General features: G+C 39.7%; 3 protein-coding genes across 8 annotated transcripts; 2 read left to right on the top strand and 1 right to left on the bottom strand.

Moving 5' to 3' along the window:
- The first annotated feature begins 3,781 nt into the window (after positions 1 to 3,781).
- On the top strand, positions 3,782 to 13,849 carry tuft1a (tuftelin 1a). Its single transcript, XM_026317741.1, has 12 exons — positions 3,782 to 3,965; positions 8,562 to 8,639; positions 9,622 to 9,723; positions 9,820 to 9,906; positions 10,195 to 10,245; positions 10,384 to 10,470; positions 11,208 to 11,318; positions 11,421 to 11,644; positions 11,763 to 11,868; positions 11,968 to 12,051; positions 12,285 to 12,379; positions 12,580 to 13,849. Exons 1-12 carry the CDS (start codon positions 3,897 to 3,899, stop codon positions 12,650 to 12,652), a joined length of 1,167 nt encoding a protein of 388 aa, XP_026173526.1. The 5' UTR covers positions 3,782 to 3,896; the 3' UTR covers positions 12,653 to 13,849.
- A 128-nt stretch (positions 13,850 to 13,977) lies between these two features.
- Positions 13,978 to 17,345, bottom strand: ltap1 (lipid transport auxiliary protein 1). Of its 2 annotated transcripts, none has more exons than XM_026317892.1 (7): positions 16,948 to 17,345; positions 16,407 to 16,511; positions 16,192 to 16,300; positions 16,006 to 16,059; positions 15,739 to 15,905; positions 15,170 to 15,228; positions 13,978 to 15,051 (listed from the first exon to the last, which is right to left on the bottom strand). In XM_026317892.1, the coding sequence occupies exons 2-7, from the start codon at positions 16,467 to 16,469 to the stop codon at positions 14,805 to 14,807; spliced, it is 699 nt and encodes a 232-aa protein (XP_026173677.1). In that variant the 5' UTR covers positions 16,470 to 16,511; positions 16,948 to 17,345; the 3' UTR covers positions 13,978 to 14,804. The 2 variants fall into 2 exon arrangements, with proteins under 2 accessions (XP_026173677.1, XP_026173676.1); XM_026317891.1 differs by having other exon boundaries at positions 16,407 to 16,508; positions 17,070 to 17,345.
- A 410-nt stretch (positions 17,346 to 17,755) lies between these two features.
- On the top strand, positions 17,756 to 25,371 carry LOC113136372 (uncharacterized). 5 transcript variants are annotated; one of them, XM_026317134.1, is made up of 8 exons: positions 17,758 to 18,020; positions 18,472 to 19,626; positions 20,118 to 22,956; positions 23,042 to 23,222; positions 23,679 to 23,777; positions 23,867 to 24,116; positions 24,215 to 24,331; positions 24,710 to 25,371. In XM_026317134.1, the coding sequence occupies exons 3-8, from the start codon at positions 20,480 to 20,482 to the stop codon at positions 24,868 to 24,870; spliced, it is 3,285 nt and encodes a 1,094-aa protein (XP_026172919.1). In that variant the 5' UTR covers positions 17,758 to 18,020; positions 18,472 to 19,626; positions 20,118 to 20,479; the 3' UTR covers positions 24,871 to 25,371. The 5 variants fall into 5 exon arrangements, with proteins under 5 accessions (XP_026172921.1, XP_026172919.1, XP_026172916.1 ...); XM_026317131.1 differs by lacking the exon at positions 18,472 to 19,626; XM_026317135.2 differs by lacking the exon at positions 17,758 to 18,020 and having other exon boundaries at positions 18,109 to 18,905.
- The last annotated feature ends 2,244 nt before the right edge of the window (positions 25,372 to 27,615 follow it).

Below are 27,615 nucleotides of genomic sequence, written 5' to 3'. Positions count from 1 at the left end.
TAAAATTGTTACTGAGGGTAAGCGTCATGCAGAGCAGGCATGATTTAAGCTGATGTAAGGTGAGTGTACCTGTTTGTGAGTGCACTGAAATTTTATGTGCACATAAACCTGGATAAAAAGTTCAGGTCTTTTGTTTTGTAACCACAAAGTCAGAAACATTTTATCACCGAAGAGTGATGGGAAAATGTGTAGCCACGTTTCAAAGATTCAACATTTGCTGAATGTCTAAGTGTGTAATTTGATGATGCCTGTGTCTTGTAGTTCCTCTGGGGCACTACAGGGTGAGGCAGGTCAAGAATGTCTTGAAAACAGGTTCAAGGACTTTTACAAAGCTCGAAGATGTTTATAAAGTAAAATCTAATATCAGAAGCTTTCAGTGGCTATTTGTAGTAATGTACCTGTAACTTTTGATCCAGTTCATGTCTTAATCTTAGCAAAATCTTTTTACAGTAAAGGAAATAAACTCATGCTTTTAGTCGTCATGCCAAAAGATTTATATGACTGGGCGTTTGTTTTTCCCTTCTTATAGAAAAAAAGATCAAAGTCAGCAACCCACAGGGGCAGTTCACCCACTCCCTGGGTTATTTGTGTGGTTACATCCTTTTTGGCACTTTGGCACTCATAACAAGTCTGTGCTTAACTATTGTGAGACACCACAGTGGTGATTGTTACTGGGCCTGACAAACCTACTTTGCCTCCTGTGGAGCTATTGTGTGATTAATCTACAAAAGCCCTTGAAAAAGCGTGTTTCTGGCTTAGGTTACTGGGTTTTGAACATTTTTGGAACATATTTGTTAGCATGAAGTCACACCTTCAATATTTGCTGTAGAACCAGATGTAGCGTGATACTACACCTCCCATTTAGTGTAACCAATCAATCCTGCACAGCACCAACATGGTGTGTACAGTACCTGTTCTGCTAGGTTAGAAATATTGAGGTAACATACTTTCCATGGGTGGTATTTGGTTTCCATATCATTCCAGCTTTCCAGGGACTCATTTAAACCTGAGAGCTGATTTGTCAGTTGCTGGGTGTGTTGTGTTTCTGTGGTGTGTTTGTTATTGCATAAGGTTGCTTATGTTGAAAAAATACGGTGGTATAAAAATATTTCTATATGCCCTAAGGTATTCCACAGGTGGAAATACTGGTGTTTGAGCCCTGACATGTATTTTTAATAGCTGATCCAACAAATGAAAACATAAGGAGTGGAGCAAGTATTGTCAAATGAAAGTACTATAAATATATCTGTCTGCATACAACAGCACATGATAATCAGGACAGGTTTAGAAATACTGAGGGCATGACACCTTAAAAAAAAAATCTTCAATGCATTTTTCTAGATGTTCAATTATATTTCATGCATGAAGCAGTTTTTACACAGAAATCAATTAATCGACTTTATGTAAACTAAACTTTAAACTAAACTTTATGTAAAATTACAACAGTTTCATTAGTACCAAATTCTATTTTTCTTTTCTAGAAACATCATAGAAAATGATAAGAAAATTACAAACTTGCAATAAAATACAGTTTTATTCCCTTATATGCAGTAAATTCAGAAATATACTATGAAGCAGTGGTTAAAAAGTATTAGTCAAAAAAATAAACTATATTTTTTAACTATACAACACGCCCACCCCAGGTTTACTCCGGGTACTCCGGTTTCCTCCCAGTCCAAAACCATCTTAGGTTGACTCTAAATTGCCCATAGGAGTTAATGTGAGTGTGTGTGTGGTTGTTTGTTTCTGTGTATCTCTATGTGGCCCTGTGATGGACTGGTGACCTGTCCAGCGTGTACCCCTGCCTTTCACCCAAAGAGAGCTGGGATGGGCTCTAGCAGATCCCTGTGACCCTGGTGAGGAATAAGCGAGTATAGATAATGGATGGATGGAACATGCCCACCCCACTCATCCAGAATGCACAAACATCAAAATTCACAAATACATCCAGCTGACATGACCTCAGCGTCCTGATGATAATAAAAGTGCATAAAAACTTTCCCAGTGAGGTTCACTTTACTAAATTAGAGCTTTGTGACTACAGTGATAGTGTCATTGTTGCTGAGAAAGAACTATCATTGTATCACCACATACTGACTGTGTGTCATACTAGTGGACTTTTAACCCATGGCTATTTAGTTCCATAAAACATGACCTTTGTCTAATGCATCTTCTTCTGGGATCTACAAACCCTTGTTGACTTCATGAGTCATTTGGGTTATGTACAGCTAATTTTCATAATAAAATAATATTGAGCGAGAAGTAGTCACATCAGTAGATATGAAGTGTGAACTAATAGTCTCAGACATGGGTGTGTGTAGACACACAAACCACTCAAACAGTCTAATCTCAATTTGAGGGCAGTCAGCAGTGTGATGTAAACACGTATAATTATGGCTTAGTATGTGGGACTCATGGTATGGTGCGGTAAGGTTTAGGTGTTTTTAGTGTTTTGTGCATGTGGGAGAGCTTCATTCCAAATGATAAATCAACCATTTAAAAAGTTTCACCATCTCAAATATAAATGGTAACCACATTTTAAGTTACTAATCTGCACTGCACTAATGAGTTACCTGAAAACATGTACTTTTTAAAAATCAAACATTTCTGAGAGGCATGAAGAACTTTCACAAATGCCTGATGAATGTGAGACTAGCATTTATATTTTGCTTGACTGTGTAACAGCTGAAGGTTCAAATTCAGTTAGTGTCATTTGTATCCCTGTAGCCTGTTGTTTGCTCCTCAACAGCCATTAATGCCATTAAACTCTTGATCCAATTTGAGGTCTTTGCCGGCCGGGATCAGCTGCTGCTGGGGTCAGCTAAATGCCAGCAGAGCAACACTCGCTGTCTCACTTGGTGAACACTTATACCAGTGATTTATTCAACATGTTTATTGCATACCTTTCCTTGGTGTTGTCCATTTTCAAATGAACTACATTGTGTAATTTTGCTAAATTTTTTTTTATTGTGGCTTGAACTGAGTTTTCCTGATCTTATTCCTTATTTGGATAAAGACAATAAACTCACTTTAAAGGTCAATGTGAGAGACATTATATAGACATTATATATATATATATATATATATATATATATATATATTTTTTTTTTTATCAGAGCTGTTGTGTTCTTTTGTGGTAACATTTGAGTACAGACTGAGACCAAAAATCTGTGTTCTGTGTTGAACCTTACCACAATAAGACCAGAAGAGAAAGAGTAGCATAATGTTAATATCTAATGGTAGATAACAAATCTCAAGCAGTGTTCATGTATGCCAGTTTATTTGAAAACTGAAAATGAATGGGTGCAACTTGATTCATAAAACAACCCTTAAAGCGTCTTAAATCACAGAATTGAACACCTTTCTTTTCATTGCTTTGGAAACTTAGGAGAAACTTTTTAAACAAGTGCAGTCACCGGTTTAACCCTTTTCAATGAATAATTTATTGGTAAACGGAGCAGCGCGCCCGCTGGGCATCATTTAACAAGAGTCGATCATGCAGTCCAACTGTGTCAAGTTCGACTAATACAGCCAATCCCTGAGTATTTACCTGGCCTGATTCATACCTCAGTCATGATGTAAAGTTTCTGTAGGTTATTATTCCAGAAGTTGCAATACCAGAGTCGGCAGGTACCTCCGCCAGTCTCTCCTTGACCCTCCCCTCACAACTATTCCCTGTTTCCCCAGTTCCCTATTTGGCCGTTTCAGCTGCTGTGTAGGCGGGTCGCGTGTTTTTGTTGCGCACTCCCACAGTGACGTGTTGACACGCAGATAACAGCAGCGGCTCCTGTGGAACGACAGAACACAGACACCTGGAAGTCTTTTCCGAAGGAGGAAGCGTTCTGCACTTGGCTTTTATTTATCTATTTATTGTTTGTGGAGTATTTATTATATTTATGTTAAAGATGAACGGAGTGACGAGGAGCCTGTGTACGTTTGAGGACATTAGAAATCAAAATTATGGGGTAAGTTACTTGATATTTCTCGCACTTTTGTATGTTAATCAACAATAACAAGGCCTGCGTGTACTTCTGGGTATCGATATCCTTTATGGGGGAGCAGTATGATAAAAACCGGACCACTAAAGATTTTTTGATTCACTTTAGATGATAGTGTTTTTTTTCTTTACATGACTGTTCTGTTGTGTGGACTGGATTTAGAGGCTCTGTGTGACTGTGATTCCTCCAGAGCTCTTAGGGCTGAGTGGCTTCATCTCGGTGAAGTGGTGTATTTAATTTTAAGTCTCTGACCCCGTTGTAATTAAAGTATTAGCCCTTACTACTCAGAGTCTCAACACACACACACACTCAGAATTAGTCCAAATGACATGTGTGGCTGTCACAGGTGTCCTCAGTGCACATCACTTTAGGGCTTACAGTTGAGACAGACAGTAAAGGCAGCTCAGCATTACTTGTGCAATATGTGCACCACCTGTGCATCTAAAGTAGTGTTAAACTGAATTAAACAGCACGCTTCCTTCATCCACAGCTCATGGTTTTGTTGCTGGATACTAATAAATGTGTGATCAGCAGATGCTCATGTCACGTACAGAACATGGGCTTTACACTCTGTCTGGGACAGCAGACGTTTAATCATTTACCTCCCCTGAAAAAGCAAACTGTTAACCTGCACTGTGGTTTATGAGGTTGCGGAGCAACATGACACTTTCACCTTATCAGCAACCTCCAGCTGAGCTCAATACGTGCCAGCAGCAGGCAGATGCTCTGATAGGCTCATATCAGATGAGATTTTATTTTATTTTTTAATGAAGCACACTACAGAGGATGCTGTCACCCATGATTACATTAAATGAAATTTAGGATTAGTAGCACAGAATTTGAGACAGATTGACCACTTGCATCAGTGACCCAGACTTTCATATCACTTTCTGTTGTGTGACTATACAAATGCCAAAAAGGTCAAAGTGTGCAAAGGGCAGCACCACTCACACAGCTAACAAACTGAGGAATGTGTGATGTAGCAATATATGAAAATCCATATTTATTTAGCTTCTGTTTACTCTGGCATAGATTACATTTTAACATGCAACTGTATTTGCTCATTCAAATCCAATAGTCCGCTATCATGTATCTGATATATAGTTCAGACTAAATGAAACCAATGAGGTATTTTGGCTCTGCATGTAACACATCATGATGACTTTGCCAAATTGAAATATTGTTAAAGGAACATCCAGCCCTGAAACAAAGAGTTCTATAAAATTTATAACGGTGACCAGCACTCCGATTTTTCAACTTATTTACAACTTGTGGCACAATTCTTCCCAGTTATATCAAGATATGGTTCTGTTCAGGCACTTCTTAAATAATACCACAATATCCCTTCAGACATTAAGTTTCCCAGCATTGTGTGACCTAACACATTCCCTCTGGCTCTGCTCATCCTCAATCACCATCTTGGTCAGGAATGTCTGACATCATTTGCTGGAAATGGGCCAAACATGACAAATAAACATATTTATGTAAAGGAACAACAAATAATAAAAGCCAGACCCCACCTGGTCTGCACACCACACAGAGCAGGAAAAAAAAGGATTGTTATTGATAGTAAATGATAAAATATACATATAAATATAGCATTTTCTATCTTGATGGCTGCTCTCATTTCATGACTCAGATGCATATTCCTAGACCTGGACAAGCTGTTTACCATTACAGTATCTCTTCATGTCGTCGCATGACAGTAAGACACACGCACCACCATCAAAACTTCACACGTCAGCTTGTCTCCTCACTTTAAAATTTGCTTGACCTACCTTAACCTTTACCTTAAAACTTTAATTAGTACACACTGCTGACGGATTGAAGGGTTAGCTCTCAGTCAGTTATGTAACAGTGCTCTTGTCCCAACAACAGTCCCAACCAGAAATAATTTCATGTACTGTCATATAACAAAGAAAAGCAGCTAATCCTCATATTTGAGAACCTGCAAATATTTAAAATACTGGCTGGAAGAAAAAATATAAAAGGCTGTTATCCAAATAGTTGCCAACAAATTTTCTTTTGTTGTAGCTATGTTGAAAAATCCACCTTCTGGGCTAGAATCAGTGGTGGCCAAAATGCCTCCATATAGTTAAACTGTTAACTGTTGAAAATTAAAATCTGGTACTGAATGACTTACATTCTTAGATCTGTTTTATTGACAAAATATTTTCTCATATATGTCAGAACTTATAGTGTTAAAATAAAGTTTAGACTGTAATATATATATATATATATATATATATATATATAAGCATAGTTTGTGTTCAGTTACCTGAACACAGATTATTATATAAGTAAAATGTAGTAGGGACTATCATTCTGCTACCACAACTCTAGCAGCAGCAGCAGCGTCATCTGCTCCCACCTGTTGCCTCACAGGCTGATGTATCTAATGCAGTTTGACCAAAGGTAAAAGTGACATCTGTGCAGCTCAGTGAAGGCACTACACTTGGAGGCATGGAGGCACTATTTATGGCCATGACAGCTGCTGCTATCTGAGTTTAACAGTCAAAACAATTTTATATCAACTAGGTTTTTTTTTTGTTTGTTTTTTTTTTTTTAAATTGGCACAGAGGACATTTTGAGTCCTGCCCCAAATTCAGAAGCTCTCCCTGTTTATTGACAACATTCCTGAGACAATGACCTCTCCGCTAATTTAATCCACATGATTTACAGGCCTTCTGATGCCAAAGTCCAAAGCAAAAGCATTGTCATACTCTTTCAGAATGACCATACCCAGTGATCTTTTGTGCCATTGTCATTGCACCCAGAACTATGTGTGCTTAGTTTCAAGTTTCTGCCTTGTTATAAAGGTCGGAGGCACTGTGTGTATCCGTGTGTGGGGAGGTGTATATGTGCGCATGCATGCGTCACCATGCGTGAGCACATCCAACTGGTCCCTTTGTCTGTGTTCTCGGGACATCTAGTATTACAGGTTGGCTTTAAAGATGGTATAGACAGCATCTTTGTGCATGTGTGTTGATTATAAAAAAGAAAATAGACACATAGATTAGCACGTACAAAGCGGCAGAGTGATGTCTGGCAGAGTTTTTGTCTGGTTGAAGGGCCACAGAAGTTGTGTAATGATGGATTCTTTCTTAACAAACATCTCACTGTTCTTGTTTTCTCTCCCCCTCCTCTTTTTTCCTTTCCTAGTCCCAGTGCTCTTTCACTGCATTTTGCTGTCTGTAATCTGAGAGGAAAGCATGTTATAAAAGAGGGGGATATTTTGCTTTATTTTCCTGACTAGTTGGACCCCTTCTCCAGTATTCCTCTGCCTGTGTTTATTGTTGCTGCCTGATCACTTTTTACTATCTGTGTTTCTCTTTTTGTCGATGTTCAAATCTAAATGGGACCTTATGACATTTTGGATTTAAAGTTGTTTTCAAGAAACAAAATTCAGAACATTGCAGCATCTACACTTTCATAATAACCGGGCAAACTCCATTTGCTGATGAAGATCATGTGCTATGATCAAAAGCTCTGGAAGAGCAAGTAAATAGAACCTGAGGTGTGGTTGTTTTGTCAATTGTCAAAGCAGTTGGGATGCTGAAGATAACTTACAGTACAGGAGCTTGGCCTTATACAAATGATGACACAAAAAGACTTCATGGTCTTGTAAAAGAAATGCATGCGCACACACACGGTAGTGATGATCAGCACAACAAGCTAAATTCCACACATTATTCTGTCATCTTCTACCAGACTTATTAACTTATTTGGCCGATATAATGTGTCACCAATAAATCTGGGGACGTGAGCGTGTGTGCGCTCTTTAAAGAACATTAGTGCTAAGGAGGACGCAGAGAATACACATGGGAAAATAAACAGAACAAGTTGTGTTGGCTGGAATGAGTTATGTAATGTCTTTGACCTCCTCCCATCTCATCCGCATACTTATCCTCATGCACACTTACTGGGTGTCACTTAAAAGGGGGGTTCCCTGTGCTTGAAGACACACACCCAGTCACATCCCACTTGAGACTTTTCCTGTTAAGGCGACTTCTCTCCTGTTACTGAAAGAAAAAGTTTATAGGTTTGTGTAGCATTTTAAAGTGTTGGACGAGTGTTGCATCTGTGCATTGTTTTCTGACTTACCTACTCCTCCCTCTTATATTGTTAACATGCCAGATACTTTATGGCTACTGTGAGGTTTTGTTGCCATGGAAATGTTCTGTCTTGCTTGAAATTAAATTTTCTGCCCACTTTCTCAGATATCCAGCCACGGCTTTCCATTGGCTGTGGGCGCCAGTAGAGTTTACGCCTAAATCCCACTGACGTCCATAGCACATAGTTTAAATCCAACAGTCTGTCTTTTTGCAGCTGTGAAGAAACTTTTGCTTTCTCTCTGACGCTTGTACCCCTCTCTCTTACTGGCTGCTGCCCCCTCTCTCCCTCCTCCTCTGTTTCACTGAGTGAGTGTGACTCAGTCTCTCCTCCTCTTTTTTTTTTTTTTCCCCCTCTCCTCCTCAAAGTAGTCAGTCTCTCCATCACATCACATAACGGTCTCTTTGTGGATTCACTTCATCTTCTTCTTTTCTCATTGCCTTCTTTTAGGAGCGTTGCAGGCGGCTGCGGCTCACACTGCATGACCAGAACCAGGCAGCTCAGAGAACAGACCAACACAGAGAAAAGGTAAGAACTTCCTGCACCTGATAACTTAGGTTACATTCAGGTTTGTGGCACTAGAACAGAAAACAGACCAAGTCCTGCACCGATGGGACTGTAGAAGCCAGGGAAGTGGAAACCTCCATGTGATAACTTTTATTAGTAATTTAAATATGTCAGGGAAAAGTGTCTGGTTTAAGACATTATATCTGGTGTCTTCTCATGTGTGGTGGATACCCTGGGTGATATTTGTTTGATGAGGAGAGAAAAACAGTAGCAGTATTTTTGTAGAGGTCAGGTTGCTATCATTGATGCCATATTTGGAGATGAAATTTCAGGTTAATCTTCTCAGTGATCCCAAGGAATTAGCTCAGAGCTACTGTACATTTACACATGCCACATTCCTGCATGCAATCTGTACAGACACTACCAGCTTGTTAACATGCCATAGCCATCAGCTTTTCATTAGTGTGGTTCCCACACATCCAAAATGTCTCAAGATAACCATTGTACCAAAACCAGTGCCAGAGTTACATAAAAAATGGACCACCAGAGCAGCAGAGTTACATAACATCTCCCCGCCTTCTTCTGCGGGTCCCTCCTGTTTACCACTTCCAAAGAAGCACCAGATGATTATGGATTTGTCTCAGTAGTAGTATTAGTGCGTCACTGATTATAGTCAAATGCAAAAAGGAATAATTTGCTCAGGAGAACCAGTCAGGAGAACCAGTCATTAAAGCCATTCTATTTTGCAAGTTATTACTTTATTTGCATCATTCATGTCTGACATACCTGAGGCTTGTTTCATAATAACTGTTAGGCAGATGTGCTCCTGGTAGTTAGTCCAAATACTATGTTACAATGTTGGACACAAACATCTAGTCTTAGGAAAGCGCAGTGACTTCATACATTTGCTCATGATATTTAGAAATGCGCCACACCCATCCACCTATGCTCACATAGCACGGCCTGTGCTGCACTATTAACTCTTCTGCCCTCTGATCTCCAGCCAATTGGACGGGCATTCGCCGTGGTGCAGCCAACCAATGACAGGACAGTTTTGACCTCTGAACCGGTCAAATCTACAGAGGAGCAAGTGGAGGTTATCAAGGTGGGTGTGACAGATGGACTTTTTTTTTCATGATATAGATTAAGTGTATGATTATGTTGGTTTTGTATTTAATATATGTTTGTCTTCTTATTCCAGGTGTATCTAGAGGCCCGCAGACAAGAGCAGGAGAAACACCAGGAGAGCCTGAAGATGCTGTCAGATGAAGTTACACAGATACAAGAGGTCAGTCTCTGGAGAGTACTTATCTCCGACTGTCTCAGCAAAGCACAAACACATGCTAGCACTACAGTCTCTCAACCCTGTCTCCTGGATTTTACAAGAATTTGCATGTTTGCATCATGTAAATGCCTCCTTGCTTTCATGCTGCTGTCTGTGCTTCTTCTGTGTTTCATCTCTTTTGACAAGCAAAATCTTGCATTGATCATGCAAGCCTAAAACACACACATGTTGAAATATAAAAACTCTATGACAATATCTAAGCCACTCATCATTTGTCTGTGTTTCACACAGGTGCGGTATTGCCTGAAGACACTGAGAGAGCAGATGGCAGCCAAAAACAAGGTAAGTCTATTCTGAGTTGCTTTGTTGTGGTCTTACCATTGTTAAGCTCACATCCTATGTGCTTAATGGCATTTCCTTCACCTCTCTCGCTCCATCTTTCACTCTTATTTTGCTGACTTCCTCCTTTTCTCTCTCCAGCCACACACAAATGGGTGGAAAGTTGGTGTTCCTTTCAGAAAGAACATTTCGCCTTCACCTAAAGGAGTAGCTAAAGCTGATGGACAGGTGAGCAGTTTCTCACAGTAACAGCATCTGTGGAAGGTTGAATACTGTAACACAGAATATGTGTGGGTCTTTTCAGGAAGTCAGAGAAACGCACATATCAGATCTCTTGTATCATAGCTGCAGTCCACTCTCTGTTTTCTTCTGGACAATGTGTGCCAGTGTGATGGCTGTAAAGCGATCACCTCCCTGAGGCGCACTGGTAGAATGAGGTGTAGTGTAAAACAGAAAAACAGACAGATGTGATACAGTATAGGCTAGACGGATGGATTAAAGTGAGAAAGCACCCTGGGGGGGGTATGAAAATATGTGTGAGAGCTGCTCAGGCACACTGTGTTCTCAGTCTGCATGTGTTATTGTTCAGGCCCACCTCATTGTTACCAGCATTCCACAGATGCTTCATCCTTTTGATAGTTTTGTTGTTGTCCTTGACCCACACACATTTAGCAGCTACAGCAGCTGCATTTCAGTGATGTTGCGTAAAAGTACTACGACGCTCACTCCTTTGGCTTAATGAATTTTTGTACCAATTATAGGATTTGTCTGACTCACACTATGGCTTACTATCCTGGGTGTTGGGAGGGAAAACACTGGTTATGATCTAGCTGCTCCAGTGACACGCACTGGCACGCCTATTTACTTTAAAACTGCCCAAGCAACTGAGCTTGAATAAAAATAAAACAAGCTTTTATATAGCACCACAGTATTTGTTTAACTACATTTCATTCTTTGTCTTTTAGGAAATAGATGATGAAGCAGAGAGAGACAAGCTGAGGGAAGTCAGCAAGCGATTATATGCACAGCTGCAGGAAGCTGAGAAAAAACACCAAGAAGAGAAAGAGAGGCTGCAGGTAACATATATATTTGTTATGCATCAAAACAAATAATGTACAATGCATTTTAGTTGTACTATAGCCATACTTTAAATAAACTAAACACCTTGTCTCCTACAGGCTGAAGGCAGCAGGCTGAAGGAGCGTCTGAACGACCAGCAGGAGAAGTTGAAGGCCACAGAAGAAGCCAGCGAGAGGAAAGACAAACGCATTGAAGAGCTCCAGAGGTTGTTGGGCGGGATGGAGCAGGAGAGCGCGAACTTGCGGGAGGCAATCCGCAACCGTGAGGAGGAACTCCGTGAACTGCGCAAGATCAGAGAAGAGGGCCAGAAAGGAGACCAGAGGTCAGCAAATCTCCACAAATAAAAATATATACTAACTATTAATCAGTGTCAATCAAATCAGGAGAAGGGAGCTTTAACTGTGTGGATGTTATTTTATTTATTTATTTATTTATTTTAGGGCTGAACAGTTGGAGAAGGAGGTTGCTGTTCTCAAAGAAAAGATCCACCATCTGGATGACATGTTGAAAAGCCAACAGAGGAAAGTCAGACACATGATTGAGCAGGTGAGATGCACATATGTGAGACTCTAAAGTAAACACATCTTCTCCATGTTCCTATTTGTGCAGGATTCACTCACTGTTTGACTGTTTGCTCGTCTTTAGCTCCAGAACTCTCGCATGGTGATCCAGGAAAGAGACCGCGTGATCAAAGAGCTGGAGGAAAAAGTGGCATTCTTGGAGGCTGAGGTGATGATTGCTTACTGGCTGACATGTACAAACAGTTTCCATGAAATTTCAGTGGAATTTAGAGTGAACATACAGTGTAAATAGAAGTGAGGCACAGGGAAGAGGAAATAGATCCTGCTCAGTCTGACCTCTGCCAAGACAGATGAGAAAGGGAAGGAAATGCAACCAGCCTGTTTGGTGGCCACTTTTCTGGTGCTATGTCAACTGAACACTGATCTCTTTTGTGTGTACAGAACCGAGAGATGCGTGACCAGGTGGACTATTTCCTGGGAGGACAAAGGTCAAATTCTTACCTTTCATCAGAGCGCAACCCCCAGATTGTCTACAGGTAACTTATGACTTTTTCATGAGAAAACCTTGTCCAAAGCGGATGAGTTTGCATATCTTTATGCTCATGATGGGTCACAACTATGGAAAGTGACTCAAAATTAAGACGAGAGAAAATGATTTCATGTTAATCTTAAAACAGACCACGGGTCCCAAGCAAAACATGCAAACAACAATTTGTTCTTTCTCTTTTTGCCACAGTAAACCAATCAAGCCATCCACTGCATCTAACAAACCACTCCCATTTATAAAAGTCATCGAGATCAAGTCATGAAGAAAGACACATTTCTGCAGTGAAAGTCTCAGAACTACCAGACCTTTTCGATGCACACTGAACTCAAACAGTAGTGCTACTGCCACATTTGATCACTTGAATATTTGGGATGTCAGATCTGAGCTTCTTAAACTGCAAGCATGTCAACATTTCCACTAAATAATTTTAATTGCAAACACTCTTGAAACTATGTAGTGTTCGGCAGCACACATGCAGTGGGGTCTGTTGTGTGTCTGTATGTCAGCTTTAATGTAGTTACATTAAGTGTACTGAACTAGCTGATGTTACATATAATACTACCGTACATACTGTATGCAAGTTGTTTACTTGTCCTGCTCTGTTTTGATCGTGTTTTTGACCTTTGAGTTTATTGCTTCTGCATTATTTTATCAAAAACACACTGGTGAGCAAAGTGCATGAGTCACAGATCTTTTGCCAAAGCAAGTAACACCAATGTGATGTCCATATACAGTAATGTAGCATCGATATACTGGAGCTAAATAAGCTGTAATGACAAATTGCTCCATGGAAAAATCATTAATCTGATGATCTAAATCTTATGTTCTTCTGCTCATTAGTCACTACTACATGCCTGTTCACTTTGCTGAGTGAACAGTATAATTTTCTAATCTGTAAATAAACTGTAGCCTGTGCTGTATGAAGTTGGCACTCTGTGAATGGTTTAAAATGTTTTTTTTTTGTTTTGTCCCAAACAATAATATGAAACTGTGAGGAAGCTGAAGGAAAAATGATGTTCGGTAGTTGTTCCACTTCACAGAAATGTCATTATTGTCAATATTTCTTGTAAAGCATTTGTATGATATCACATATGGTATCATCTTGTTTTGTATATAATACTACTGAAAATATTATGCTTAATTTCTGCCTAGCAACCTCCTCTTTTGTATTTATTTGTATTATATAAAAACTAATAGACAGGCAGTCTGCTTGATAGTGTAGACCATATCTAGAAGCTGAGTCATGGCAACTGGACTGGAAAAAAAAGTGGGTTTTCTCTTTATATAAGAATTAGTGGTGAAACGGTTCGACCTAAAAACTAGAAGTCCAGTTGCTGTGACTCAGCTTCTAGACAACTTCACCTGGACGACTGAGAATCTTCACAGACATGTAGACCGTGTATGAAGTACGTTCTAATCTATTTGTGCTTGTAGTTCTCAGAATAAATGAGTAAAAATTGATGCTTCATGTCACTTATTGTCATCAAACCAGTGCATGAATATGATGGCAGCATCCTCTGCTGGACACTTTTTGCACAACAAATTACTAGATTATTCTAAATGTAAGTAAGATGATTTGTACCACAGTTTGACAGTATGTCACAGTTTAATTTAGATGGAAACGTATATAGTAAGCACCAAAGAAAATAAAATTATTCAGGCATTAAAATGCCTCCCTGGGAACCCTGAATACCAAATATAACAGACAACTCATATATCATGGGGGCAATTTATATGTTAACAATTAAAAAAAACTGCCCCAAATGCACAACCACACATTCAGAATGCATTAATGCACTGGGATACTGTTGCGTTACATTGCACTGAGCGACATTAAGTTAAAAGAGCACTTAATTATGAAAATACACCAAACGAAGTATGGCTTCTCTAAAACAAATAGTTAAGGCTTGAAAAAAGTGCTCTCAGATTCACAGTAGCAAAGAGCAGTAGAGTCATACAGAGGCATAAACATAAATAACATAAACAGTGTGTGACACAACCATGAGCACTAATAGTAACAGCAATAACTATCAGCATCTTTACATATGGTTAAGTTTAACAACTCTGCATAGGCATTTAATTGTGCAATAAATACTGATTGTCTTATGGCGTTGCATAATCCTATAGCTCTGGTTTTGGTCAAATCAACCTAACTTACTAAAGTCACTTAGTGTACTTTTCCACCCAAATACTGTATATAACACTCATACACATGCAGTAATAAGCTACACTTAGGTAGAGATCACTGTATCAGTAGGCTGATATGCACTACACTATAATTCATTAAATACATGTTAGTATATGAAGGCAGTGTTTTGTCACTTCGGTCTAAAACTATCTGGCGACAGGAAACCCATCGTCATCCACAGGCACTTTAATCACTGGCAGCACTACCTTGTTTTTGACCTTTCTTTTCAGAGCGAACTGTCCAGGGTGTCATAGTTGTCTTTGAAATTCTTCAGCTCCAGGAAGTGTCTGGGCCTCTTGCTGCGCTGCTGCACTGTAGATGTGAGGTAGGTGGTTTGGGTTGGGGAGGAGGAGCTAGCAGGTTCTGTGGTGCTAGTCAGGTCTTTGGCTGCAGACTGGTGGTGCTGGCTTGGAGTGCTAGTGCTGCTGCTACTGTTGCTGCTGCTGCTGCTGCTGCTGCTGTGAGCCTTCACGCTAAAACAATGAAAGGAGAAACTGAATGTTCCTAGTGTATGATTAACATTCTATGCTTGGATTAGCTTAAAAGTAAAACTGTAAGAAAGCACTGTGGGGAACACTTGTGTTTACTCACACAGAGGCCAGTTCAGTTAGAGCTTCCTGGTATTTTATAAATTCTTCTTTACCAAAAGCCTACAGACAAAGACAGGAGCCAAATAAGGGACATCAGTAATACATTTGTTTTACCAAATCTAGCATGTAATTTTCTTACTATATTGGCCTTTAAATAAAAGACAAAAGTTTACAAATGCCTTTTTATCATGTATACATAACTGATAATCAGTTAATCACCATTAAAATAACAAACATTCCCTGGTCTTAGTATCTCATGTCTGGACTGAATACTGTTTTTTGTCATATATCATTATAAATGGAATATCATTAAGGAGTGGACCTGTGGCTGAACAAAAGGCATCTGAAAATGTCATGATGGGCTCTGTGAAACTATGGCAGACATTTTTCATTATTTTTAGATGTGTTCAAAACAAGAAAAAATGTGTATCAACCAGATTAATTGAGAAACTAGTTAGTTGCAGTCCTAATATATAATACCCACCACCGGTATTGGTATTACCACAATTTCGACAATGAATTGTGTAGCACAATACAGTTATGATATTTCTGATACACAGAGACACTGACCTCGGCCCCATGACGTGCTTTATTGTATCCATCCAGCACTTTGTCAATAAGGGACCTTTGGCTGTCTCTGAACATGCAGTGGGAATTTCGTAGCTGCAGAAGCCAGGTTCGAAATCTTTTACCCGTTACAGCAGTGGATGTCCCACCCAGTTCACGAAAAGGGAAATCTATGGGGAAAGTAGAGGAATTGCTGTTATAGCTGTACAATAGTGTGGAAGGATAGTCAGTGATGGTAAAACAAAACCAAACTATGCCAAGAAAGCTTACTAGTGTCTCTGATGGCATCCAGAGCTCTCATCCTGTACAGATAGTCATTAGAACCTGCAAAAAAATAAATAACTTGTAGATTGACAAACTCATGTACAGTTTCAGGATTAGTGTGTTTGGTTTGTGTTTGTGTTTGTTTGTGTGTGTGTGTGTGTGTGTGTGTGTGTGTGCGCACGCTCTTCTAACCAGATTGATCCCTCTGCTTTAGCCTGTCATCATCTGGAGACAGCAGACGAGGCTCAAAGTGGATTTTCTGTACCTGGCACAGTTTGGCTTCAATTTCTTGTCTCAACTCCTACAGTACACACATAATACTTCAGTACACACGCAAGAAATACCGAGATGTCAGTTAAACAGCAGAACACTACTTCTGACCCAGAATGTGTGTTTGTGTGTGTTACCTTAGGAGCGTTGTGGCCAAGGGGGACATGTGGTCCTCTCCGAGACTTCATGGCAAAACGCATAATTTGTCTTTTGACAAAGATGAACAGCAAAACAAACACCTGGAGGAAAGAGACACATAATGCTGAACATCATTTAAGCATTTCAACTTCATTTAATGGGACATAAAACACATCAACAAACAGAAAAACAGAAGTCCTTTAGTTAAATTTGCTTCTTTAATGTGACATTTTGCCAAGATAAATGTATTCTTTAATTTCGATCATTTATTGATTTACCACAAACATTTTAATATAAAATTTCCATCACATGAATATTTACAGCAATAAGAAAAAAATGCAATGCTACAATAACAATCCTAAAGCTTGGGCCCATGAATTCGTCAGTAATTATTTTTTATTATTAGAAACCAGATAAAATTGTTTTTGTTTCTTTATTTATTAGTATTATTTTTGCATTGATGTAATGGTCTGTATATCTTAAAATGGGCCTTTTCTGTGGAATCTATGTTTGCATTTAGAGATTTATGTTAAATACCCTAAACTATGTTGTAATGATTGATTAATCGGATCCTCTGCTTATCTGATTGTCGCAGGCGATTGTTGTCATTGATCTTGCCATTGCAGATAGATCAAACTCACTAATAAGAATGACAGACTCACCAGACTTCCGTAGGCCATTACAAGCACCACATTAATGCTTGACAGAAGGGAGTCATTCCGCATTTTGAAACTGAGCGTTTTTACTAAACAAATTCACCTTAACGTTAACTAAACGACGGCTCAAAGTACCGAGAGTTGATCTTTGCAAACCATGCAAACTCATTTGAGTAGGTGTTTTTATAAGACATGAAGCTAACGATAAACTACAGAAAACACTGCAGTTAGATTAAGTAATTTGTCTCGTTACATTTCGCTGGTTTGTTGACTTCCGCGATGGTCACGTGACCGGTACGGCCGGGAGCGACGTCACGTCTGACGTTCCTCTGGTCTCTTGTTCCCTCTGCTGTCACTTCAGCACAACACTAACCATAATCACCAGAGTGACAGGAAACAGAGACACAAATGAGTCCTGTAATTTCATCACACATAAACAATAAGACTCGACCCATCCACTGGGAGCTACTGATTAAACACCACAAACTGTCCTTTCTCACAACAGTTTGCGTTTTGAATCCTACACCCTGAAGAATGAAATGAAATTAGCTCCCATCCCCATCCTGCAGAGACACAGAGTGCCATTCTTCTGTCAGGAACAAGGGTGGGTGACTGTGGAGCATGTCTTTCCTCAGTACAGACAAGTCTGTGAGTGGGGGTGAATAGCTCCTCTCACAGACTTGACTGTACTGAGGAAAGACATGCAGCTAGTCTGTAAGGATAATCTAATGTGTGATTGGATCATTAGCAACATACTACTTAACCTACAATCAGTGTTTCAGCCTCAGTCTATTCTGACTGCTGACAGGCACACAGAGACATTAAGACATGTTTAATTTACTGTTGCAGTATGCTGATTTGGTAACCACAACTTCCTCTGTCTTCAACGGAAGACAGTAGCAGGTGCATGCCAGAAACCAGCAGTAAGAAGACGAGCCTGTGCATGACAACCAAACTGTAAGTACTTGTAATTTTATTTTATTATTTATTTGAAATTTCATATATCAATGTCTTCCACTTTTCTTGCAAGTCGGCTTGCTCTGTCTACCTCTGGGATTCAGTGTTTGTTCAACTTTCCACTCTGTAGAATCTAGTTTTCTCACAAAATGTTTTATGCTGTGTAGATAAACTGCATCAGCAATCTCAGATACTCTTCCAATACAGTTGATATTACAGTACCACAGTGTGTCCGTACTGGAGCTCTGTTTTACTGAACCCATGATATGTCAGAGGAGTACTTACAATAGTAACAATGTACAATATTTGTCCCTTCTGGTATGTTTTTAGTGCATTGTGTGAGCGTTTTGTGGTCTTTGGTCCCCGTTAAAGGTACATTATTATATAGTTTGATATCTGCTCAGCCTAGATGATTAGAAACTTGAAACGCTATTCTTGCTTTGTTTCACAGAGTTTTCTGAACTGTAGCTTCTCTCCACTGAGCCATGACATGCTGATGTGATGCCGAGAGATGGCGTTTGAAGTATCTGTAGGGTGTGTACTGTACGTAAGCGCGCAAGTGTGTGCTCTCATTGTTGAGCCATTTAGTGGGTGACACATTGAATGAAAGAGGAAAAGAAGGTGAAAACAATAATGGGAGGGGGAGGAGAGAGAAAGAGTCACATACAGAGGGAGAGAGAGAGAGCGAGAGAAGTAGAAGAGAGGACAAGAGGACAAACCAGTGTGACAGGTTTGTGCCACTGTACGCAGTCCAATATTAAAGCTGATGGAAAGAGAGGACAGTGAGAGTTGTTGGGAACTGATGTCATTATGCAGTGTTGCCTTAATTAGGAAGCAGTGTCAACATAATGGTGTAAGACAATCACAGAGGTTACTCTAGAAAAGGTAAGGTGTATCACTTTGTAAATGTGTGAGTTTTTTCCAGAATTAATTTTTAATTTTAGGGAGAAAATGTGTATGTGTGGGGTTTTTTTTCTGATCTCTTAGTGAATTTGTGTCTGTCTTGCTGTTTAATTAGAGATTAACGTAAAAGGGGCTAGGTTGCCTGGGTTGCCTGGGTTACCCAGACAGGTGGGTCTGTGACCTGGCTGAACATGTGTTTCTGTAACCTGACACTCAGTCCAGCCTGCATTAGGAAGCGCCACAGATACTGTCTTCCAAAGTTACATGCTAACTTCAAATTTATAGCAACGGTGAACACAGCTTCAGATATTTGTACAGGCATTGATGACCTAATTCCCTTGTCCTGTTGTATCTGTGCAGTAAAGTTACAGCTTTCAGTATTTATGGTTGACATTAGCAATGATGACTGGCTTGATTCTGACTTGATGAATGATCAAAAGCAATTTCACTGTTGTATGTGGCTAAATCCTCAGATATCACTGATGAACCATTGTCCATCACTAACACTATTGTTTTATCAGCAGACTGTATGTAAATCACTCCGTTGTCCTCATCTTTGTCCATGTTATCTGATCAAAACACATAAATCTATCATTGCAGGGTTTCAATCAGTTGCTGTCTCTCAATGGCTCTATGAGACCGATACACACTAAACAGAGACTGTGGTTTAATGCATTGTTTTTTCTCAGTGGATTGCTGTTAGGTGAGTTTTTCCAGTTTCTGGTTCAGGTTTAGCTGATGCTGACAGGTAGCCATGAGTATGTTGCTTGTGTAAACAACCACTATGATATGTGTGTACAACAGAGAGCATAATCTGTTCACTCTGTTCTGAGTGGACTTACTGAGTCATGCTGAGAGGAATGTTAGGAAGGTACAGACCTGTTGCAAAATGTCATAATAGACATATGTCTGAAGTGAGAATACTATACAGTAGTTGTTCTCTGGCTCTCATGTTAGCTTTTGTTTTATTTTTTCTTGTCCTTTTTTAACGTTTAACATTTTCATATCTTCTCCATTCACTGTCCACTTTGTAAGATTTCACTGTAACATTGTGTTGCCTGTCCTGAACTAGTCTGTGATTCTGTTTGACCATTTTGAGCAGTCAGAGCAACCACAATCCACATATCACAACATTCCAGCTCGATCGGTTCTGAGGATAGAAATTTGGACTTTTTTTTTTTTTTTGCTTGGCAGGCAATGGGAGCTGTTTGCTGAAATTACTCTGAGGAACTGAAGACTCCCAGGAACAAATTGACAAGAAAGTAAGAAGAGGAGCACAGAGGACTCATCCTTTCTAGACCATAAGACAGAGAATCATCTTAAGCATCACTGAATTAAGATATTTTTAATGCAGGATCTGTTTTTGTTCAAGAAAAGAATGAGAGGAATGTTTCACTGTTTTTAACACAGTTCAGATGAACTGTGTTAAAAACAAAAAAAGTGTAGTCTAAAAGACAGTTGCTTGGAATCGCTTAAATATCAAGTTCACTCTTCCTCTCTCTTTTGTGGGATTTGGCACTTGACAGGAGGTTATTAACTTTGTTTATTCTCAGACAATGGACTTACCCTTGCTTCCTACACAAGCGAGTGAGTATAACAAGCAGAGGACAAGACCACAGTTCACTATCCGCTCAGCTAACTCTCCCCTGTACAGTCTCACTAGCAGGTCAGGTGTTAGGATACCAAGATATTTTTCAGAGGAGAAGAGGGAAAGCGCTGAGGAAGTCCAAGAAAATGAGAGATATGGGACACACGCTGGAACAGATGATACAAATAAAGAGGAATACACTGTTGGTGGACATCAAGCCAGTACAGGGAGTCACAGTGTCAAAGGTCAGTGCAAGGCCATTGAAACATCAGGAAAAACAGACAAAGCAATAACAAATTTTGCCACTGAAACAAGTGAAAAACATGCTTTTGAAGGTCGGGGCAGGACAGAGTGGAGAAGATATGACCAGTTGAGTAGAAGTAAAAGTTTAGATTTTCAAAGCGCAACAAGAAGTCCTGACTTGGGTACCAAAGCTGACGTGTCCATGCTGTCAGCCCAAACAGAATGGGACATTAATAAACAGGCTGGAGAACTGGAGGAACAACGGGCAGGTGTTGAAAGCACGAAAGGAAAAGTGATGTCTTCAGTACAGGCCTACAACTCTGCAAGTGTAAGTAATGTTCAAGAGAGGAGCCCAGGGAGTCACATGAGCCAAACTTTGGACAAGGTCAGCAGGGGTTACTCTCTGCCTTCCAGGTTGAGGCCCCAGCCTAGTCCTGGCTCTAAGTTCACAGCAACAGCTGCTTCATTTGGGCCTAAAGGAGGTCAGAGTATACTGGAGCGTATAGAGAAACTCTATGGGTCTGCTGGTGTTGGTAAAGCAGAGGACAATAGCAAAATTAGGAACTTCTCTAACACTGCAACAACTGCAGAGCCTCTTATTCCACCACAACTGAAGTCATATGAGAAGGCAGAAGGAGAAAAATTTCCCAAACGTTTTTCATCGGGAGAGAACAATAGCCTCAGTTCAGTGCAAAGAAGAAAAACATTTACCTGGATGCCTCAAAAGGATATTTCCAATTCTGACAGTCCACTTTTTCCAGGAAGAAGGAGGAGATTGTCAGGGGGACAGTGGCAAGGACAGTTCCAGAGCAGATATACAGACGAAAGTGGAGATAACTGGGGAAAAGGCTTAAAGGAAATAGGCACAAGGTCCTTGGATAGAGCTAGCAGCAGGTCCACCGTAGCAGCTCAGATTAGAGCTACCAGAGCTGCAGGAAATATTACTGCAGAATCTAAGAGTTTCATCGAAGAAAATGCACCTGTTCTTTTGAAAGATTCACCTGGGTTGAGAGATAAAACTAATGAATTTCAGGATGAGAGAAGGGCAAACCATCAAGAGGTCCAAAATGAGACTGATGGAATAAATGGGGTGAGAGAGGCAGCTGACAGAGTGAAAGACAAAGGTCAACTGAAGAATAGCAGCACTGATGATGTTTTTGAGTCACAAGCACAGAAAATCACACTAAAAACAACCGAGAAGAAGAGATTCCCAGAGATGTTGTCCGTCCCTTCTGCAGCCAGTGTGAAAAATAAGATCAATCAGTTTGAGGCTCTGTCACAGAGAGCAACAGGGCAGGGTCCGATGCCCAGAAGAGCCTTGTCTGTACCAATACAACTCATCAGGGCTCATGACGGAGTGAAGACGAGCGATTCTGCGAAAGCAACAGGTGGATTGATGGATAAGAACAAGGGATGGAATAAGGAAGAGGAGGCAGTTTTCAAAACTGAAAGGTGTTCATCGGTGGACGAGCATGGACTAAGATTAGCTAAAAAAGCAAGAGAAGGAACTGATTTGGTTGAGAACAAAGGAAGAGAACATTTTGATAAATATTCCAGACTCAAGAATACACTTGAAATCCCTCTCAATGGAGGAGCTCAAAGAAGATGTACAACCTTTTACATAGATGAGACAGACTTCTCCAAAGTCTCAAGCCCTGAAAAAGCAAGCGAGAGAGACATGACAGTCAATAATATACCATCTTCCCTACTGTCCAATGGCACCTCAGCTGGTATGCAGAAAGCAACACCCTCTGGGATTAATTCACCTGTTAGTGATGATGACAAGACTCCAACAAACACCCCCAACCACTCACCCTTTCTTCCCCCTACTGCACAACCGGAACATGCCGTTCCCACTGCAGATAGATATGATAGCTCTTCTGTCTTCACACAAGCAACCAAAGTACTTGATCCACAGTCACTCCGTCCCTTCCAGAGCAGCAGCCAAGAACTTGTCTCTCCAGAAGTCATGACAGACTACCAAAAACAAAAACGGAAACAAGACATAGACCTGCAAGCTTGGGTAGCTGGCTTGAACCCAGATGTTAAGGTCTGGAATGATGATGGAGATGATTATAAGGATGATGATGATGTAAGTACACAGAAAGATGACGATTCAAACTATGATTCAGATTCTGGAGAATCCTCAGTGACTATCACCAGTAACATGAGCCAGTCAGATCGCAGGAGCTTCAGTGTCAGGTGGGTACTGTTTAATTGATCAGATTTCTGATTTTACAGGAGTAATTAATTTTTAAACCTCAATACTTTATTTTATTCCCTTTAGTCTTTCAGACCTGCGTAACTTTTCTGGAGCTGGCTATGAGTCCGAGAATGACAGTGATGAGGGGAAATCTACAGGTCGGCGGTCTGTCTCACTGAGCTCAGATGTGTCTGCTCTGTCCTGTGTGTCTGTCATACCCAGTGAGGAGCTGGACAGGCTGCTGGAGGATGTCAGGAATCTGCAGGTGCAAAGAGCTGGGCATTAATAAGTTTTTTTAATGCTTTGCTTTAAAATTGTTGTATGTAATAGAGTTGCCATGAACTGGGACATTCACTATGCTATTTTATTATTGTTTCTTTTTTGGGGTGTAATTTCATGGCCTTTATTTGCATAACATTAACCTACATCAATTCAATCAATTCAGAGGAATACATTATATCTGGTATTGATACACAGAATCAAAAATGGCTCATGCAAGACCTACAAAATTATACAGAGGTCAGGTGACCTCCTATCTGGTTATAGTTATTCCGAATCCTCCTGCCGTTGAATCAAAAGTTATACTAACCTTTGTTCCATGTTTTCCTCTCTCTTTTAAATCCTGCTCTTATTTATGTGTTTAAATGTGAAATATGTTTAAAATAACATTAATAGTGTAGCCACAACTTTTTTCTCATCTTGTCTATGGGGTTTCTTTCAGGACTCTGACGATGTTCAAGTGGTGGTTCTCCATAAAGAGATGGGAGTAGGACTGGGCTTCAGCCTTGCCGGAGGCGTAGATCAGAACAAGCCAATCACTGTGGGGGAATAACGCTTCCTGATTTCTTCTGAAAATGTTTAATGTTAGTAATTAGCCTGCTCATCTATTTCTTGATGTCTTTTCCTCAGGTCCATAAAGTATTTCACTCAGGTGTAGCAGCTCAAGAAGGCTCCATAAGGGAAGGCGACCAAGTCTTGTCAATCAATGGTACAACATTGTGTGGCCACCCCCACTGGGAGGCTCTGAGGGTCCTCAGAAGAGCGAAGACTCGTGAGATGGGAGTAGTTGTTTTAAGGAGGGGTGATGTTAGTGCTGCGTCTATGAGCAGAGTCCAGGAGAATAATGAGGGATCAATACAGACTCAGTTCACCAAGACAAGTGAGAAATACTTCATCAGAACTCTAGAAAGACTGTAATCCTAAAACTGAATTAGTCAAAAGTATGACACTATATCCATGTTTTTCCTCTCATCTCAGGTCAGCATCTGCGTATGCATCTGGAAAAGAACAGCAGGGATCTGGGCTTCACCCTGGAGGGAGGTGCAGGTTCCACTTTGGGGAACAGACCACTCACTGTACAGAAGATCTTCCAGGGTGAGAATTGAACTGACAAACGCTGAGATGTCTCCTATTTCTGACTGAAAAGTCCATTCTCAGTGTGCACTGTAGCCTTCAAGTTACCAGATTGTTTGTGAGATTTAGGCTCAGAGAAACATTTTTCATTTAGCACATGAATTAACAACAAACTCTGGACACATATTCTACACTATGATGCTCAGACATGACAGAGAAGTTGTAGTGCCTACGATGGTCCAGAAAAAACACCAATTCAACTGTTCTTTCCATATTTTTTATTAAAATAACTTTCTGTATGACCTTTTTATTATACCAGTTCCCAGTTAATCTCTCTGTATGCAGACATTTACATTACAGCCATTTATTTAATGTTCCCCTTCTCTCTTTTCACATTAGGAGGCCCTGTTGACAAAGTGTTTCCTGGTGATGAGGTGCTGGCGATCGAAGGTATGAGCATGGTGGGGATGAGCCGCCTGGAGGCCTGGACTCTGATCAGAAAATTGCCCCCTGGGCCGGTGAATGTTGTGCTACGTCGCCCTTTGAAACATCTTGAATGATGGGGATTGTTGAGGTTCCTGGTGTGCAGTAAAGTTTGGGAAATGACGATGAACAAGAAACTAAAAGCCGTCCATGAGAGCCAAAGTTGACTGAACAATTTAAGAATTAATTAATTGTCATTATAACAAAGCCCAAAAGAAGCGTAATCCTGGAGATCAGGTCAAAGGTGTGTATTTTTCTCAATTTATTTCATACTTATTTCTCTTTTAACATCTACCTCAAGGCCTTGGATATTTCTCTCCCCACTACAATTAAAATGCACTGACAGCTCAAGTCAATCAGCCTTTGTAACAGATATTTTTATCAGTTAAAAGCTAATAATATGGCATCTGTAAATGAAAACATGTTGTAATACATTGTGAATAATTGCTAATGTATTTAGTTTACATGATTTTTAATAAATGCTAACTTAAAGTCGTGATTCTTATGTCCAGCAGAGGGCGATAAAGTGACATCAAGTTATTTTTGTATCAATTCCCACAAAAAAAAAAAAAAAAAAACCCTCTGAAGCATGAAATATGTGTCTGTATTACATAACCAAACAGCAGTGTTGTCGTTAGGAATAATCATTAGCCCCAAATATTTTGTGCTCAGCCCCGGACATATTTGGTCCTGTCAAAGGTTCACACCAACACTAAGGTAACTCTAACGCCTGATTTTTTGGAGCAAAGCAGAACTAATTACAGCATCGGAGAGACGGGGAGTGATTTAGTGACGCACATGAAGGACGAAGCGGGGGGGATGGTGCTCATACAGCGGTCATCAAGCAGGAAACCGTCTCGTTGCAACAGGCAGTCTGGCTTCCTTGAATATTTCAAGAAGCTAAATGAAGGTAAATAGAAAAGCTAGCACATTAAACGGTGTAGGAAACGAAGCTGATGGCCCAAAGTTGAAACTTTTACTGACATAACTTCTGGTTACAACACAAATCCAAAGTTACACACACTGTTGTCAGTCTCACCAGTGAAACCATTTCCCTCCCTTTTCACATTATTGTGTGGCCACAGATGGGCAGACAATTATTTCTTATACAAATAAATATTAAAACTTGAAGCACCTTGGAAAGAAGGAAGCTGTATTTATTGACGTGTCTGAATTGAAGTTTATTGCTCACACACACAAATAGCCTTTTCTCCAGCTGGCTCAGCTGCGGCTGCTGATGGCAGCATTAAATAGGTGGACAGGATTCATGTTTAAGATATCTGAAATGTACTTATGGCTAGTCACAACTGTATGAATGGGAAAGCTACTTTAATGTATCTACAGTTGAATTTTGACTGTCCACAGTGTGATTTCCAGATCCAGATCTATAATTACATTTTGACTAGTCAAAAGTTTAATTACAGATACCTTTAATGGACATTTGACTAGTCAGAACTCTTCTTATATATCCAAAATGATGTCACAGGTGCTAGTACGCCGTTGCAGTAATTTTAAGATATCTACAATGAACTTTTGACTAGTCAGAGCTCTAATTTCAGATATCTACAATTAAATTGTGACTAGTAATATATTATTTTTGGATGTCCAAAAAAGATATTTAAGATATCTCTTAAATGTGTCAAATTACAGATAGTGAAAAGTCCACTGAAGATATCTGTAATTAGACCTTTTACTAGCCAAAATGTAATTGTGTATATCTTAAATAACAAATTGTTCTAATAATATATTGCAGATATCTGTAATGTGAATTCCATTCGTCAAAGAAATGTTAAAACGGTACAATGATGTCAGTTAAGTCATTTTGGATATTCAAAATAGAATTGTGGTTAGTCAAAATGTAATTGTAGATATCTGAAATTATAGTCATGCCGCGTTCTTTTTTTTTAACCACTAGATAGTCAATAACTATATGGAGAATGAATGGACAGTGCCAGACATAAGGTAAACAAAGCCATTTTTGATAGCCAAACAGCAATACTGCTGAAAAATAAATATAAAAAGGTGAGATGCCACTAAATTTAGATGTACCTTGTGGTTTCACTTGAATACACAAACTTAAACTATAGCAGACTACAACATCTTAGTAAGTCAAACTGTCTGATGTCGGCTAATTTTTATGCCACAGTCACATGCCTCTTCAGAAATGATCAGGATAATAGTTTACTCTGACAGCAATTATTTGGGTTACATAATCCATTAAGTCCAGAGTTCAATGAGAGGATTTATGGTGAGATCCAAATACTTGGTGATGAGAGGGAACTCGCTATCAGCCACCTTATCAGCCACCTTCCCTAATGCACACCTAGAAATGTTTCAACACACTATTGTGAATAATTTGAAGCTTTATTTACCAAGGATGGCTTTAATGGCTGGATATAAAAGAAGTTTACTAGAAATAATATTTCTGAATAGACAGAAAAAGTGAAAATCTACTCTGCTTTATTGCTGTGTACATATTCATTAATAGAGAACAATTAAAAAGATATACAAACAATTGCATGCACACCCATTGTTAATCAAATATGCACCTATAACTAGCAGTGCATGTATTGTAGTGACAGGCCCACCGATATGGTGCATTCTTATATATATATATAGCATGGTAGTGTCACCTGTAACTGTCTCACACAGGTTGTACAGACTGATGGTATACAGTATGAAGAAGATAATGAAAAACACAGTTAGATATAATAAGTATAGATCTTTATTTTTCCTGAATATCAATAACTGGTTGTTTGAAGATTTCAGCTGTTTTAGTGGCTTATTGCCCTTTGTCAGTGCAGTGACCACATTTTATGGCC

Source organism: Mastacembelus armatus, chromosome 16, assembly GCF_900324485.2.
Source record: "Mastacembelus armatus chromosome 16, fMasArm1.2, whole genome shotgun sequence".
Lineage (NCBI taxonomy): Eukaryota > Metazoa > Chordata > Actinopteri > Synbranchiformes > Mastacembelidae > Mastacembelus > Mastacembelus armatus.
The sequence above is the reverse complement of the archived record's forward strand: the minus strand, read 5'-3'. Positions and strand labels throughout refer to the sequence as shown.